Source organism: Dipodomys ordii, unplaced genomic scaffold (genome assembly GCF_000151885.1).
Source record: "Dipodomys ordii isolate 6190 unplaced genomic scaffold, Dord_2.0 Scaffold25, whole genome shotgun sequence".
Taxonomy (NCBI): domain Eukaryota; kingdom Metazoa; phylum Chordata; class Mammalia; order Rodentia; family Heteromyidae; genus Dipodomys; species Dipodomys ordii.
Window position 1 is genome coordinate 252379 of NW_012267241.1, and position 15266 is coordinate 267644.

The window sequence follows — 15266 nt, forward strand, 5'->3', positions numbered from 1 at the left end:
TTATCTATCTATCTATCTATCTATCTATCTATCTATCTATCTATCTATCTATCTATCTATCTATCTATCTATCTATCTATCTATCTATCTATCCATCTATCTATCTATATACTTACCTACCTACCTACCTCAGTATATTAGGAAATGGAGTAGAAAAGGGTGGATATAGGTAACAGGTAATTACAGATGGGGAAAGATAGGGAAAGGCCTTCCAAAGTAGACAGAGAATGTTCAATGGGACTTGTATTTTGTTCAGTTACCTGGATGTTAGGCAAGTATTGATCTATCTGGAACTAAGGAGAGAAATGCTAATCTGGCCCTCTACCTTCCCCAAGGGTTATCATTAGAAGATGGCCTTTGTCCTACCGAGATGATAGGGCAGGATGGGGACTCCAGGGCATGGATGAGAATCTCTGGTACCCCTACCTACTCACCTCTGGACTTCATTCTAGATGACATTGATGAACATTCTGAACAAAGACAAATATAACTTCAATTGCAATCGCTGGCTGGATGCCAATGAGGATGATAACGAGATTGTGAGGGAAATGACTGCAGAGGGTCCAACAGTGCGGAGAATAATGGGCAGTAAGTACTGACTGGCTCTCCATCTTGGGGGAGACAGTGGAGCTCCAGCTTGATGTGCCAGTGGGATTCTGACCATGAGCTGATGGTTTTGTCTACTGGGCACCAGCAGTATTTCTTAATGCCACAGCATTTAGAAGGCCAGAGCTTCAAGACTAGTTTGAGGTACTCATCTTCAGGGCATGTAATGCTAAAACTCCACCATGACAGGTGTAGTGTGGAGGGAAGGGACACTGATGGGCATTCCATTTGGCCATGAAAGAATGAAAAGGATCTGCATAAAACAATAGTTCTATATGGCCTCCTTGAAATGAAATCTCTTCTTGTACCATTCAAATTATAAAATTTTGAAAGTGTTTTCCCAAAAGGAAGACTGGATCAAATTATTGTAGCCACACTTGCCTACTACCTAGTGAGTCTTCTATTTCTATTTAAGTCCAGTAGGTATTAAGCTTTTTATCTAGAGTCCAGCATTCACTTCCAAAAATCCAAAAGGAGGTGATTTTGCCTCTACATTATAGTAGTAGAGTACTGGTAAATGTTCTATTCTCTTTACATGACAGGCATTACTAAATGATTGCAGCATTCTCTTTCACTGACTCTGAAATGAGCTTGTAGCTCTCGATATAACACTGATATTAAAATTGGCATTTAAGATAATGAATCCATTTGTTAACCTTGTGGCAGTCCTTAATTTTTTTCAATAATAAAATAATATTGCAAAAATCACAAAAGGTTAAGAAGATATGGCAAATGAGGGCACCCATGGTTCCTGAACTACAAAATAGTTCAACTATGTCATTCACAGATTATCTTGATACTTATGAAAACTCTGTTTTCAGAGAAGAAGCTTTACATTTATTTGTTAGATAGGTTTGTTTAGAGATATACTCAAATACACAACATACACACACACACACACACACACACACACACACACACACACACAAAATCTCCCAAATAGCTAGTACCTAAAATAAGACCATTTAATCTGTCAGTTTAACTAGGTAAGCTTGCAATCACATTTACTCTATTTTATGGTTCATTTTCATTTCTTAAGTATATTACTGAAGAATATTTGCATTTGGACTGGAAGCATGGCTAAATGGTAGAGCACCAGCTGAGCAAACAAGTTGAGCAAGCATAAGGTTCTGAGTTCAAACCTCTATCTATCTATCTATCTATCTATCTATCTATCTATCTATCTATCTATCTATCTATCTCTATCTAGATGATAGCCTGATGAATAACTGAGGAAGTTATTTGCCACAATTAATCCATAAGCAACAGCAAGATCTTAAATAGACGTTTTGCTTCATGGCTTTGTGTCTATTGTATCTATCTTTTTATAGTCTGGCTTATCTTTTTTATAGTCTATCTTTTTATAGCTCTACCTCTTTATAGTTAATAATACTTGCCTTGGAAACAAAGCTATCATCTATCTGTAAATATGACAGCACCATATGACTCTACCCACCCTCACCCCCCATCCATCTAATTGGAACTTTCTGTGATATGTAGTCCATCAAAGCAGAAATTCATCTACTCTTCCCTAATCTATCCATGAAGTGTGCCAGAACTGAATCTATAGATGCAAAGAATGGGGAACTTAATTGATTTCTATACTTTCTTATCAATACTCATGATTTGGCGCTCTGTCTTTCCTAAGCTCTTTTTGTGGGTTGCTTCTCAAAATTTTACAACTGATAGCTCTGGACCAACCAACTTTCTCTGGCCTGCTACATTAAGTGTTCTCTAATTTCCAGGTGCTTGGTCATTTAGAGTGCTTGTTAAAACAAACTTCTGGGTCCCACTGCAGTTATAGATTCAGTAGTTGTAGAGCAGACCCCAAGAATCTACTTGTCTAAGAAATTCCTTGGGGGACCCACACTTTGAGAACCACTATAATAATGTACTGATCACTTTTCCAGCTGTTCTGCAGCTCCCCAAATTTTGTTGTTTCTATACTTGTTCCTCTACTTCCAGTCTTGGTTTAAAAAATGAAAGAAAAGAAAAAGAAAGTTGGCTTGGTTTAAATGACTTGTAGTTTGTCAATTTAGTAAGTTTTTTCCTAAGAGAAATTTGTCATTTTTTTTTACTTCAAATGCTCCAAATGTTTTTTTAATCTGTTCTCTCTTTGCCTTGACTGAACCCCATTTCCTTCATCAGAAATTGTGGAGCAAGGAGGGAGCTCTGGACATCTTTTTGACCCACTCTGTACTTGTAGACTGTTGCTGTGGGTATCATGAAATTGTCACCTCCCACAGTTCAGTCTTCCAGGGACCTTGTGTCACCTGCCCCAATTCACTGAAGGTGGTGTAATGTACCCTATTCTGTAGACACCGACTCCTTCCACAGTCCTAGGACAATGCATTAGCTTACTGGGGTGTCTACAACAAATCTCTCTAAAATGGATGTGGCTCAGATGAAGGAATTTATTTACTAGTTACTGGCCTCAAGCTTGTCAGGCAGGCACTCTACCACTTGAGCTATGCCCCCAACCATTTTTGCTTTTATATTTAAAATAGTCTATTGCTCTTTTTTTAAAAAACTGATAGAGACTGTGATTCTTCTATTTATGTTTCTTGAATAGCTGGATGACAGACATACTCACCGTGCCCAGCTTCTTATTGGTTGTGATGAGGGCTTATGAACTTTTTTTTAGCATTGAGCTCTGACCCTTCCAACCTCCTGAGTAGCTAAGATTACAGAAGTGAGACACAGCATCCAGCTTCCAAAAATTTGTTTGCATGAGGTTCTCAGAGTCCAAGATCAGGTTGTTGATAGGCTCCTTTTGTCTTGTTTTCCTAAGATCTCTTTCCCTGACTTGCATCCTTGCATTATCTTCCTTCTAAGCATTTGAGCGTCTGTATACTAATCTCTTCTTTTATGAGAAACCAGTTATTATAGACTAGGGCTCACCATATGATCTCATTTTACCTTAATTACTTATAACAGAGCCTATTTTCAAACAGTCATATGCTGAGGTACTGAGGATTAGGATCTAAATATATATCTTCAAGACAAGAATCATAATTCAAACCAGAACCATAAAGTGCAGTGAATGATCCATCTGTGTGAAAACTGACCTGGATCAGTGATGGTCACAATGGCAGCAATCACTAGATTCTTCCCTTTTCCCTAGAAGGAAAAGATGAGATTAAATGCAGTCCAGAAGAAAGAAGAGCTATGAAAACCTCTAATTCTGCTCCAGTCCATTTCTGTTTGCTCTGATCCTACAGGAATGGTCAATCTGTCAGAATCTCTGCATATGTGTTTATGTGTGTGTGTGTGTGTGTGTGTGTGTGTGTTTGTGTGTGTTCCACAAACAGATCTAAGTGTCTATCTGCAAATGGTTTGGTGGACAGGTACGACAACCTGATATGCTGGAGCCAAAGCTAGAATATGTGGTAAACATGGCATAGAACATTTGAGTCAAGACTGTCTTGAAGCATTGGAGATGTACAGAGAGGTCTAACATATTCTTTAAAAACTTCAATCTTCATTCTTGTTTATTGTATAGCTTGTTAAGTTTGAGTTACAGTTCAACCATCTTTTCTCTGCTAGCAAATTTAGAAGTTTATCTTTGAAAACAAGATAAATTGGCCTGGATTGTTGATTAAAGTGCAGATTCCTAGGTTCAGTCATAGCTGTGCTATTAGGCTCCTTCAGGGCTGTGCCCAGGAATGTGTCTTTTGTCAAGCCAGCCTCACTGATTCAAGCCTCTGCCCTCCAACCCTCTCTTGACCTTGATCTACTTTACCTTGTCCTTGAAACCTTTACTGCTCCCCATGTTTCCACTAGTCTGTCACTGCCATTCCATTTGTGGACATGCAGAGGCAGATTTGAGGGATAAACCTAGAAGTGGTCATCCAGGGGAGAGAAAAAGAAGCCTTGAAATTGGGCAGAGTTGAGTAGACCAGAGAAGGAACAGTAAAATCCAAGAAACGTTTTGAAGGAGGAACTGGTAAGGCTTGATCGGTGAAAGCTAAGGAAACTCAGCTGAGGTAACCTTCCTGCCCAGGCAAGAAGACTTTGCACATGAAATGACAGCTGAGCCAGGTCTTCTACCAGGGGTGTCGACAGCAAAGAGTCTCTAGGAAGAACATTTTTACAGATAATGTACAATATGCAGAATGTGGGAGGCTGTCATGGCTGCTATTTGGTTTTCATTAGTTAGTCTTTGTTCTCTATGATTCAATTGAAGAACCATTTCAATGAGAAAAAATTCTGGTGATTAGCATAAGTAGAAGGGCTGAATACAGTTCCAACTGTAAGGGCGGCTTTTGCCTCTTGGTGGTCCCTAAAAGTTATTTGAGCCCCAGTTGCTTTCTCCCAACTGTTCTCTCTGCCCCGCCCCCCCCCAGTTCTCTTGTTCTTGGAACACATCTGTGTCCTCACTCAGATATTCTTTTCCAACCTGTGTTATTCTTTATAACACTAAACCAAGATGATGGCAACATCTTCCCTTCCCCCAGCTGGCACCGGTGCCTAATAAATAATGGGCATGGTTTCCTAGAAATCTTCAAGTATTGAGTCTTGGAATCATGAACAATAAGTAAATACCAATCGAAAATCGATTCTCTGAGCTTGAAGTTGTGTGTCCCCATTTCACTGACAAAAGAGTGGTCAGCCAAATAAGCAATTAATGCTATGTCTGAGAGCCCTGAGGTTTTGGGGAGTGCTCATACTGATTAACAGAGACCAGGAGACATAGACAAAACACATATGAGCTCATAATTTATTTTGTACTTTGCCTTTCCCTCGGGAGCTACAGGAGATAGTAAAACAAATGAGATCTGTATTCTCCACTGTGGTTACACACCACTGATGAGTGGGCAAGAGTCCATTGGACTTGAGTGTGGAACATCATTGCCTGTCGTTAATCAGACTGAGCTATAATTTTGAAATTAAAGCCCAAGAGGCTCTGGTCCTTACCCATCTGTTTAAAGTCTTTCACTGCTGGTGTCTAACAATATAATGATTTTTAATTGTCCACCGACTTCTGGCCAGCGCTTGGGGCCTTCATGGCTGTGAGGCTCCGAGGGGCCACTAGACAGGAAAAGGATGTGTGAGGGCCTCTAATTGAGGGGACCTTTGCACTGCCAGGCATTTCTGAATACCATCATCATTTGGCTTCTGGGAATTGCCCAAGAGTGATAAAAAAAGCAATAAAACAGGACTGGCCTTCATCACAACTTACAGTGAAGTGTATTTGATTTCCCTTTTATGTCTCCTTCCTCCTTTCTCTCTCTCTCTGTCTGTGTCTGTCTGTCTGTCTCTTTCTTTCTTTCTTTTTTGCCAGTCCTGGGACTTGAATTCAGGGCCTGGGCACTGTCCCTGAGCTTCTTTTGCTTAAGTTTAGCTCTACCACTTGAGCCATAGCACCACTTCTGGCCTTTTCTGTTTATGTGGTACTGAGGAATCGAAGCCAAGGCTTCAGGCATGCTAGGCAAGTACTCTACCACTAAGCCGCATTCCCAGCCCAACTCCTATTTCCTGTCTGTTGTTAAGTTATTGGTCAATGCCGTTCATTCCTCTTCTTGTCTCCACCCCTTATTGCTGAGAGTGGCACACAGAGTCAACTTCTACAAAGGCTGAAGATGTAGCACCTGTACTATTAGACTTTTTAAAAAAGAGTTAATTTAAAAAGGCAGGGACAGTTTAATTGTTTCCCAGTAAGGAGACAGTGTTAGGGAGCAGGAGACTTTTTTCTCAATGTCAACTCATGGTTTAAGTGCTGGCCTTTGCCAGCTCTGCTCAAGAAGGCCTCCATGTTTTCTTCTAACAGGTGCTTTTGGCCATCCATGCACTAAATGGTTGATTTTTTTTGGTCAAATGTCATTGTATCTCCAAATATCGTACTGAAGAAATAATTTGTGCAGGGAATTAAACTTCTTGGTGATTTGTCTCATTTCTGATATACTTTATATTCATTTTTGATGGACTATTAATGAATAGAGTCCATTAAAAAACAACTTTCTTCAGATACAATTCATTTGTCAGATAATTCACCCCATTAAACAATACAATGGTTGTATAATAAAGAGCCGGATTTCTTTTTAATTATTTGACTACTGACAGCTTTCAAACCACATCAGTCCTCTCTCCCTTTCTGCCTCATACCTGGGCAAGCTGTTAAGAAAGCCTGGATCCTCTGTCCTTTGGCACTGTTAGAATTTCAAATCACATAAGTCCTATTCCAGCACAGGAGCCCTCGTTTCAATCTCTCCACCTACTCACTACTATCTTCCTGCTTCCTTGACCATTGTTGGACTTCTTTGGAGGCCTGTCAAGCTCTCGCAAGGACTCTTCACAGTGTGAATCATACATCTTCAGTTTGCTCTTGTAGGTGTGTAGCTTCATCAATCTTGATGCTTGAGTAACTTTGGTGTAAGCAGACCCATCTCATCCCTGCAGGATGACTACCAGACTCTCCCTTTTGATTGAAATGTTAAGTCCATTTACAAGCTTGCATTAGTTAGCTTTCATTAGAGGGGGATTTCATTGCTACATTTCCACACGCGTATAGTGTACTCCAATCAATCCCATCCCATCTTATCATTTTTCCTTCTCTCCTTCCCCATTCCAAAAACAATGTCAGTAGGTTTCCTTGTGCAGTTTTCATAGTTGCAAACAATTTAGATAATATTCATCTTTTCAAAATGTATGTGAAAATTCTTCACCCCCATTATTCTTTTTCCCAACCCCTCCTTAGTTAGACTCATGTCTGTGTTTGACTATATAGATATATGCAAATGTACATAAGTGTAGATGTCTATGAATACGTATGTCTTTTAAGTCTAGCTTCCACATATGAGTGAAAACATCTATTTTTTAGCTTCTCTTGCTCAGTATGATGTTCTCCAATGCATTCATTTTCCTGCAAATGATATCATTTCATTTTTCTTTATGGCTATGTAATATTCCATAGTATGTATGTGTATCATATTTTCTCTATCCATCCATCTGTTGTTGGGCACCCTGGCTGCCTCCATCATTGGGCTATGTGCACAGTACTGCAACAAACATAGGCATGCTGGTGTCTTTCATGTTGATTTGTTCTCCTTTAGATATATGCCTAATAGTGGTATGGTAGAGTCATAATTTTCACTTTTTAAGGTTCCTCCTTACTGACTTCCACAGTGGTTATATTAGATTACATTTCCACCAAAGTGCCTGAGTGTGCCCTTTTCTCCACATCCTTGCCAGCCCTTGGTGTTGTTTGTTTTCTTGATGACTCCATTGTGACTAAGGTGAGAGAAAATCTCTCACAAAATTTCAGGTTTATGAGTCTTACCTCTGAAAATTTAGAGTTAGGGAGCCTAAAGGGGTATAGGAAGCTGAATTGTATAGACTTATATTATTTATAGAGAGGGGCTCTTACATTGCATCTCCACACATGATTACACTGTATTCCAATCCATTTCACCCCATCTATCACACTCCCTTTCACCTCTTCCTAAAAGGAATCTGAAGTCTTATGGAAGTTTTCCATGGGATTCTGACAATTGGCCATGAGTGGGAACATCTATTTGTCCAGGCCAAGGGTTTGGGGATAAGCCAGCTTTCTCTCACAGCTGTGGAGTTTGCATAGTTGGTGTAAGAGGCAAGGTAAAGCCAAGTGAGAGCTGGGAGACAGGAAGACATAAAGCTTAGAGATGGGAGCAGATGCTGTCAGCCAATGGTGTCCCTCTTTTTTTGTCCCACCTTCCAGTGGCCCGCTACCGCGTGACCGTCTGCACAGGGGAGCTTGAAGGTGCAGGGACCGATGCCAACGTCTACCTCTGCCTTTATGGTGATGTGGGGGACACAGGCGAGCGGCTGCTCTACAACTGCAGGAACAACACTGAGCTGTTTGAGAAAGGCAACGTAAGTGCCTGTCTCCTGCCTTATCTGCTCTTTTATGATAGGGCTGATGGCTGATGTTGGGGTCTCATAGAGCACAGATCACTGCTCTGGGCAAGAGGAATGGAAGACTGGGCATTCCTGCAGGAGACACTAGTGGGGCATAGCAGTGTCTGGTCTATTTGGTCCATGAGCTTTTGGTCCACTGTGACTCATTAATGTGAGATACCTACATGAATCCTTGAACTATGTAACAAGAACTTGAGAGACATCCCAGAGGAGTCATGGTCTCCCCTTCTCCAAGCTTTAGGAAGAAGGCAAGAGAGGAGCAGCACCATTCTTACCTCAGGGTGGGAAGAAGGGGAAGGGTGCCCGGCATCTTATCATGCACTAGAGGAGTTATGATGGAGAAAAGCTGGCAGGTGCTCAAGGATCGAGGGAGCTTTGCATTCTCTACTGAGCATAATTACTGGGGCAACTTATTCATGTCTTTTTTGAAAACAAAATAAGAAATATATGAAGTATAGATGTGGAGAACTGGGGTCTGCTGCTGGACTCACAAGTGTGTTCAGTTTTCCTTTCAATAACTCACTGAGTGGCTTTAGCGGGGGCATTAGCTTCCTCATACCTACAGTGAGGGAAAGGAACTGCTGTGATGATTAAGGAGAGTTGATGAACTGCCACTGGGGTCAGATGTGGCTCACGGTGCACAGTCGGTATTCAGTAAAGAGTCTCTGCTGCAATAACATGAGGCTTGAAGGTGAGGGGGATGTGCAGATGTCTTTGCTCTGCTTCCTTTTACCACCCCTTCCTTGGTGAAGTGGATTGTGAGCCTTGACCACTCTCTGGGTCAATCCAAGCTGGCCTGCTTCTTTGGATCATGGGCAAAGACCATCGGCACAGGAAACTCTGGGTTGGGTCAGGTACATTTGAGGAAAGGGGGTACCTTTCACAGTTCCCTTCCAGCCACCTTTTTCTTTATGCTTTCTTATTTTCCTTCTATGCCTTCAGAATCCTTTCTCCTACACTAGTTTCTCTTTGTTCTTGTCTCTGGAGACTCCCATCTGCATTCATGTAGATTTGAAATTCTCCAGTCCCTAGCATATATTGGCTATCTCAGAGGTGGGAAAAACTGCAAAGTTAGTAAGACAATCCTCCTAAACAATTTTCTTGTTTTAGAAGGGGACCAGTAATTCCCCATAGCAAAGTAGTTAGGGAACAAATTCATGGTACTTAGTGGCTGATAACTTCTGCATATATCTGTACTTTCAGGGAAGCTACTGTTTAAAAGGAGATCAAAGGTCTAGGAATTGTGACACACACCTGTAATCCTAGCTACTCAGGAGACCTTGAATTTGAGGCCAGTCCAGAAAGGTAGTGGCCAGATTCTGCCTCCAAAATAAAATAGCAACAAAAGAAATAAGGGCAGAGCTTCCATTATTGAGGTTTGCCTAGCATGTACAAGGGCAAGGGTCAATTCCCAGGAGATAGAAAAAAATGAAGCCTGGAATGACACTTAATGGAGACTATAATTCGATAACAGATACTGCTTTCAAATGGAGCCAGCTAGAAGTGCCACCAACAAGTGCATATATATATATATATATATATATATATATACACACACACACACACACACACACACACACACACACACACACACACACACACATATATATGTAAGGGCACTTGCTTAACTAAAACCTACAGGCACAGATGGTTGGAGTCTTGATTTCAATGATGTCCCAGCAAGAGGAATCAGGGGTGGGGAGTAGTCTGTTTTGGGTGTCAGCCTCTATTGTACCTGTGAAAGACCAGTAGCCTGGCACCACCCCTACTTTTCTGACTTTTGGGTCTCACAGTGGCCACTCTCCAGCTACCTTGCTGTTTTTCTCTTCCTAAAGGCTGATGAGTTCACCATCGAGTCAGTTACCATGCGGAAGGTTAGGCGAGTACGGGTCAGGCATGATGGCAAAGGCTCGAGTAGCAGCTGGTACTTGGACCGGGTGCTGGTGAGAGAGGAAGGCCAGCCGGAGAGCGACAACGTGGAGTTTCCATGTCTCAGGTAGGTGACTCCTGACTGCATTCACTTTCTCCAGCGTGACTTATGGTCCCTGAATTTGAGGAAGAACCAGCCCTAGGCTGAGTCAGTGAGGAAAGAGAATAGTGGTTTGGGGCTGGAGTTGGTACAAGGAAGAGGTGACCTTGCTGGTGGCACTTAGGCCTCCCATGCACACCCCACCCGCACTGCATGTTCAAATGCACTTTTTGTTTGTCTTTGCTTGAAAATAGCTGGTGTTACTGATTGGAGGTCTTTGTAAGTTAGGTATTATCCCAGGTTCTTGGAGTTAAATGAGCAGGACTAATGAGAGACGCATGCATGTATTAAAGCTGAAGTAAAGGATGTGTAACGTGGGAAATCATCTCACAGCATGGGAGCAAGTCTGAGTAAGACAGCGTCATGGCTCTGAGGATTGGCGCCTGTGACAATTGAAGACTGATAGGAATAGAGGGGAGGGAAAGAAGGTCCCTCTCACAGAAGAGGTGTTCTGTGATGCCCATTCCCACAATGCATTCTGTTAAAATGATACTAACGATATTCAGTTCCTAAACACGAGGCCTTAATTAATGATTTCACTTGGAAATTCAATGAAGGGCAACCAAGGGTAATACTGTACATGTATCATTAAGAGGATGTGTGTGTGTGTGTGTGTGTGTGTGTGTGTGTGTGAGTGTGTGTGTGCGCGCGCACGCATGTGCACGCACACATGCTGGTTGTGGGGCTTGAACTCAGGTCCTGAGCACCATCCCTGAGCTTTGTTGCTCAAAGCCAGGGCTCTACCACTTGAGCTACACCGCTACTTCCAACTTTTGGATGGTTAATTGGACATAAGAGTCTCACAGACTTTCCTGCCCAGGCTGGTTTTCTAACTGCAATTTTCAGATCTCAGACTCCTGAGTAGCTAGGATCATAGGCATGAGCCATGGGTACCTGGCTATTAAGATGATTTTTATTTTGCTCAGCAACCAACCTGATGTGATGTCCCTTTGTCTCAAGGACATTTGTCCATACTTTTTCATGATCATGAAGTGGGGAATTAGGAAGGGTCTTGGAGTGGGACTAGAGCAGAGGCAGATGGGGAGTCTGGTCTTACAAGTGGCTATGGCAACAAGTTTTATCTGCTTGCCTCAGAACCAACACATCAGTATTTTCTCATGATAAAATTCAACAACGTCTGAATTTAAATAAAGGTTACCTCAGAGAATTACATGCTAACTTAAACTTGTGAAGCAAAGGTGTAATTTCATTGGAATAACCACAGCTCTTCCTTGTTAATGTGTTTCCAGGGTATATTATTTAGTTTTCACTCTCTTTCCCCAACAGAAATGAAGTAAAATTGCTTCACTCTTTAAAAAAAATTGTTACTGTAAAGGTAATGAACAGAGGGGTTACAGTTATATAAGTCAGGTAATGAGTTAATTTCCTTTTGAACAGTGTTACTTCTTCCCTTCCTTTCTCCCTGTTTTTCTCTCCTGCCCCCTTCCCCCACAACTTATACAGTTCATTTTCAACATAGTGTCTAGTGAGTATCACTGCTGCATTTGTTTACCCTTTGTCCCACCATTTCTGTGCTCTCCCTTACCCTCCCCCAAACAGATAAACTAACATTCAAGATAAAAGGTACAGAAAACAAAAACAGTGAAAAATGGACTTTCCTATATAGTCTGTTTGGGCTCAGATAGATGTTGAGGTCACTGATGGAGACACTGGAGAACAAGGAGCAGGTTTCCAGGCCATCCAGGTGGCCTTTCACACTCTTCTATAGCTATACCTGGGAGGTGAACACTGTATGATCAGCTTGAGACCTGTACCTGCGTACTGCTTCTTTCCTTACCTAAGGTGTTACAGTGCTTTCACTCCCCTGAAGAACAGCACAAAGCAGGAAGAGTTTGGGCTATTGCAGGTGGTGTGTGTGTGTGTGTGTGTGTGTGTGTGTGTGTGTGTGTGTGTGTGCGTGTGTGTGTGTGCGCATGTGTGTGAAAGAGTTATGAAGTCACCAGCAGACTGGCTTATCCATTTAGCCACATATCACTGTGAAACTAGGCTGGAGTATTTGAAGCTAAAAGGATATGACTTATTTTGGGGAAAGGTCTATTATTATCCTGCAAGTATTTAGAGTGGAGACGAAAGAACGCGTCATGGTTTCTTTTTACCATGGGGGAGGAGCTGGGGATGCATGACTGGAGGAGAGAAGGGAGAGTGGATGGGGTTTTCCAAGGACTAAGAGCCTGCTAGCATCTATCTCTCTCCTGCAAGTGCATGACCAGGTGACATTTAAGTGCTCTTCCCTTCAGCCTCCATCCCTGTGGAAGTTGCTAGGTGACCTTAGTAAGACAGTCAGAAGAAGGCCCCAGTGGCCAATTTTAAGGGGCTCTGGCTAGCAGCTCCCTTTTCCCCAATTCCCTGTCATTCATGCTCAGGGTTCTACCATGTGTCCTTTTATCTCAGTGTTCTGGATTCACAGCCCCAAAGGCACAGGAGGAATCAGCTTAGTTGTTGCTTAATAGACAACCAACAGCAAATTTCCATGGGCAGGTGAGACTGTGGGACTGGGAGGGAGAAGTGGGATAGGGGAGCCTGTGTGGTTTCTCTGGCCCTGGGAAAGGATGGTGATTTCGGAGTCCTGAGCTCCCTTTCAGGAGGGGAGAGGAAGCAGTGACTCCTGGCTCAGTCATACCCTCTCTGAAGTGTGATGGGATAAACTGAAGACAAGCACTAAGATTTCAGGTGGGCAGATGCTTTGATAAAGGACAAATGTCTTGGTTTCTATGACACTCTGGAAAAACACTGAGACTATCTATTCTGCTGCCATTGACACCAGATTAAAATGAGCCTGAGTGCTGGGCACAGATATCCCATGATTGCATGAGGGTCTTTTTGGACTCGGTAGGAAAGGTGCTTTTCAGGTAGATAGTCCATACCTTTATCGCTGAGGATTGACCAGCAGGAAGATGGGGATACAGCTCACAGAGTTACAGCTATCAAACCCCAGCTTGAGCACAGATCTAGCTTTTCTTGAAGGGGAATCTCATCCATCTTTGAGGACCCCATATTCAAGCCCTTCTACCCTGAGTCCTTATCCTTTTCCTAATTACCCATAGCACTTGCTTTGGTCCATTTTCATCTTGGTGCTCGGTGCTGCATTTGGCCTGTCTTCCCTGTCAGTATATAGGCCTCGGACTGTGTGGGTTTCTGTCAATTTTATGACTATGGCTTTTTCCACCTGAAGCTCTGGCACAATGCCATGAACATGATGGACTCGAAGAAGAGTGTATTTTTTTCTTCCTTTTTTTTTTTTGCCTGTCCTGGGGCTTGAACTCTGGGCCTGGGTGCTGTCCCTGAGCTTCTTTTGCTTAAGGCAAACACCCTACCACTTGAGCCACAGGGCCACTTCTAGCTTTTTTTGAGTAGTTTATTGTAAATAAGAATCTCACAGCATTTCCTGACCAAGCTGGCTTCAAACTGCAACATTCAGACCTCAGCCTCCTGAGTAGCTAGGATTACAGGTGCTAGCCACCAGTGCCCGGCTGTTTTTTTTCTCCAATAATGACAGTGTTTTACTGTGATGACCTAACATCCTATGGCCTTTTCCCTTCCACCTCATCTGACCGCAATGTGTCCATCACTCACTGTATTCCATCCACAGAGGTCTTCCATCAACTCCTAGCCTTCCATCCCAAGATGTGTTACTCCTTCTGAGATGCTCCATGCCAGCCTTCCAGTCTCAACCAGCAATTACCTGCTTAAGAAGTCCTCCTTACCTAGTCTAAGTTAGGATGCTTTTCTAGGATTGCTTGTAGACTCACTCTCCATTGTTGAATCAGAGCTCTGGGCCTCCCTGCAGACTCCAGTGATGGCATGTTGGTTGGAACATCTCCTTGGACCACTTAAAGAGCTAACACACTCTGCTTTCCCACAGGTGGCTGGACAAGGATCAGGATGATGGGCAGCTGGTCCGAGAGCTGCTGCCTAGTGATAGCAGTGCCACACTTAAGAGTGAGTCATCCTGATGACCAGGTAGTGGCTGTGCCCTTGGCATGACAGGTGCTTTCCCTCAGCTACACAGGAGCAGCAAACACATGCTCTTCACTTTATGGAGTCAGCACAGAGGAGGTGGAGAGGAGAGACATGAGAGAGGGGGAAACTTCTCGTGTGTCCCAGCTTGTGCGCCAGATCTATATGGCCATGACTGTAAGGCCTGAATGCATATGGGTCAACAAGTAATAAGTAACATAAACAATAACATCAGCTAACATAAGCACAGGGGAGCCTACCATTCCTTGTGTGTGGAGACATTAAAATGAGGACTTTGAAAATTTCTGTGTTGTGTCTGAGAGGGCTCATAGATATATATATATATATATATATATATATATATATATATATATATATATATATATATATATATATATATATATAGTTGTAAAGATACTGTACAGAGGGGTTACAGTTACATGAGTAAGGTAATGAGTACATTTCCTATTGAGCATTGTTACCCCCTCCTTTGTTTTCCCCCTACTATCCCTTCCCTCCTCACCTCCCCAACTCCTCCCTCCCCCCAAAGTTATAAAGTTCATTTTCAACATAGTGTCTTGTACATCTTATTGTTACAATGGGTCAACTTGTATCCTTAATTAAGCATTTTGTTATTTCCCTTCCCCTCTTCAAATTAGAAAATTGCATATACAAATGCAGGGCACTGGAATCAAATACAGTGAAAACAGGGGTTATACCATGGGAGAAGAACATACAAAAGAAACAAAAAAAATCA

At 42.4% G+C, this 15266-nt stretch overlaps 1 protein-coding gene across 2 annotated transcripts in view; it reads left to right on the plus strand.

Annotated features, from left to right (window-relative positions):
- Nucleotides 1-15266, plus strand: part of Loxhd1 (lipoxygenase homology domains 1) — a 135855-nt gene that overhangs the window by 48531 nt on the left and 72058 nt on the right. For both annotated transcript variants that reach the window (XM_013014849.1, XM_013014848.1), the window contains exons 12-15: nt 453-588; nt 8303-8457; nt 10338-10498; nt 14415-14491. In XM_013014849.1, the coding sequence (XP_012870303.1) occupies nt 453-588; nt 8303-8457; nt 10338-10498; nt 14415-14491 (529 nt within the window). The remainder of the gene's footprint in view (nt 1-452; nt 589-8302; nt 8458-10337; nt 10499-14414; nt 14492-15266) is intronic.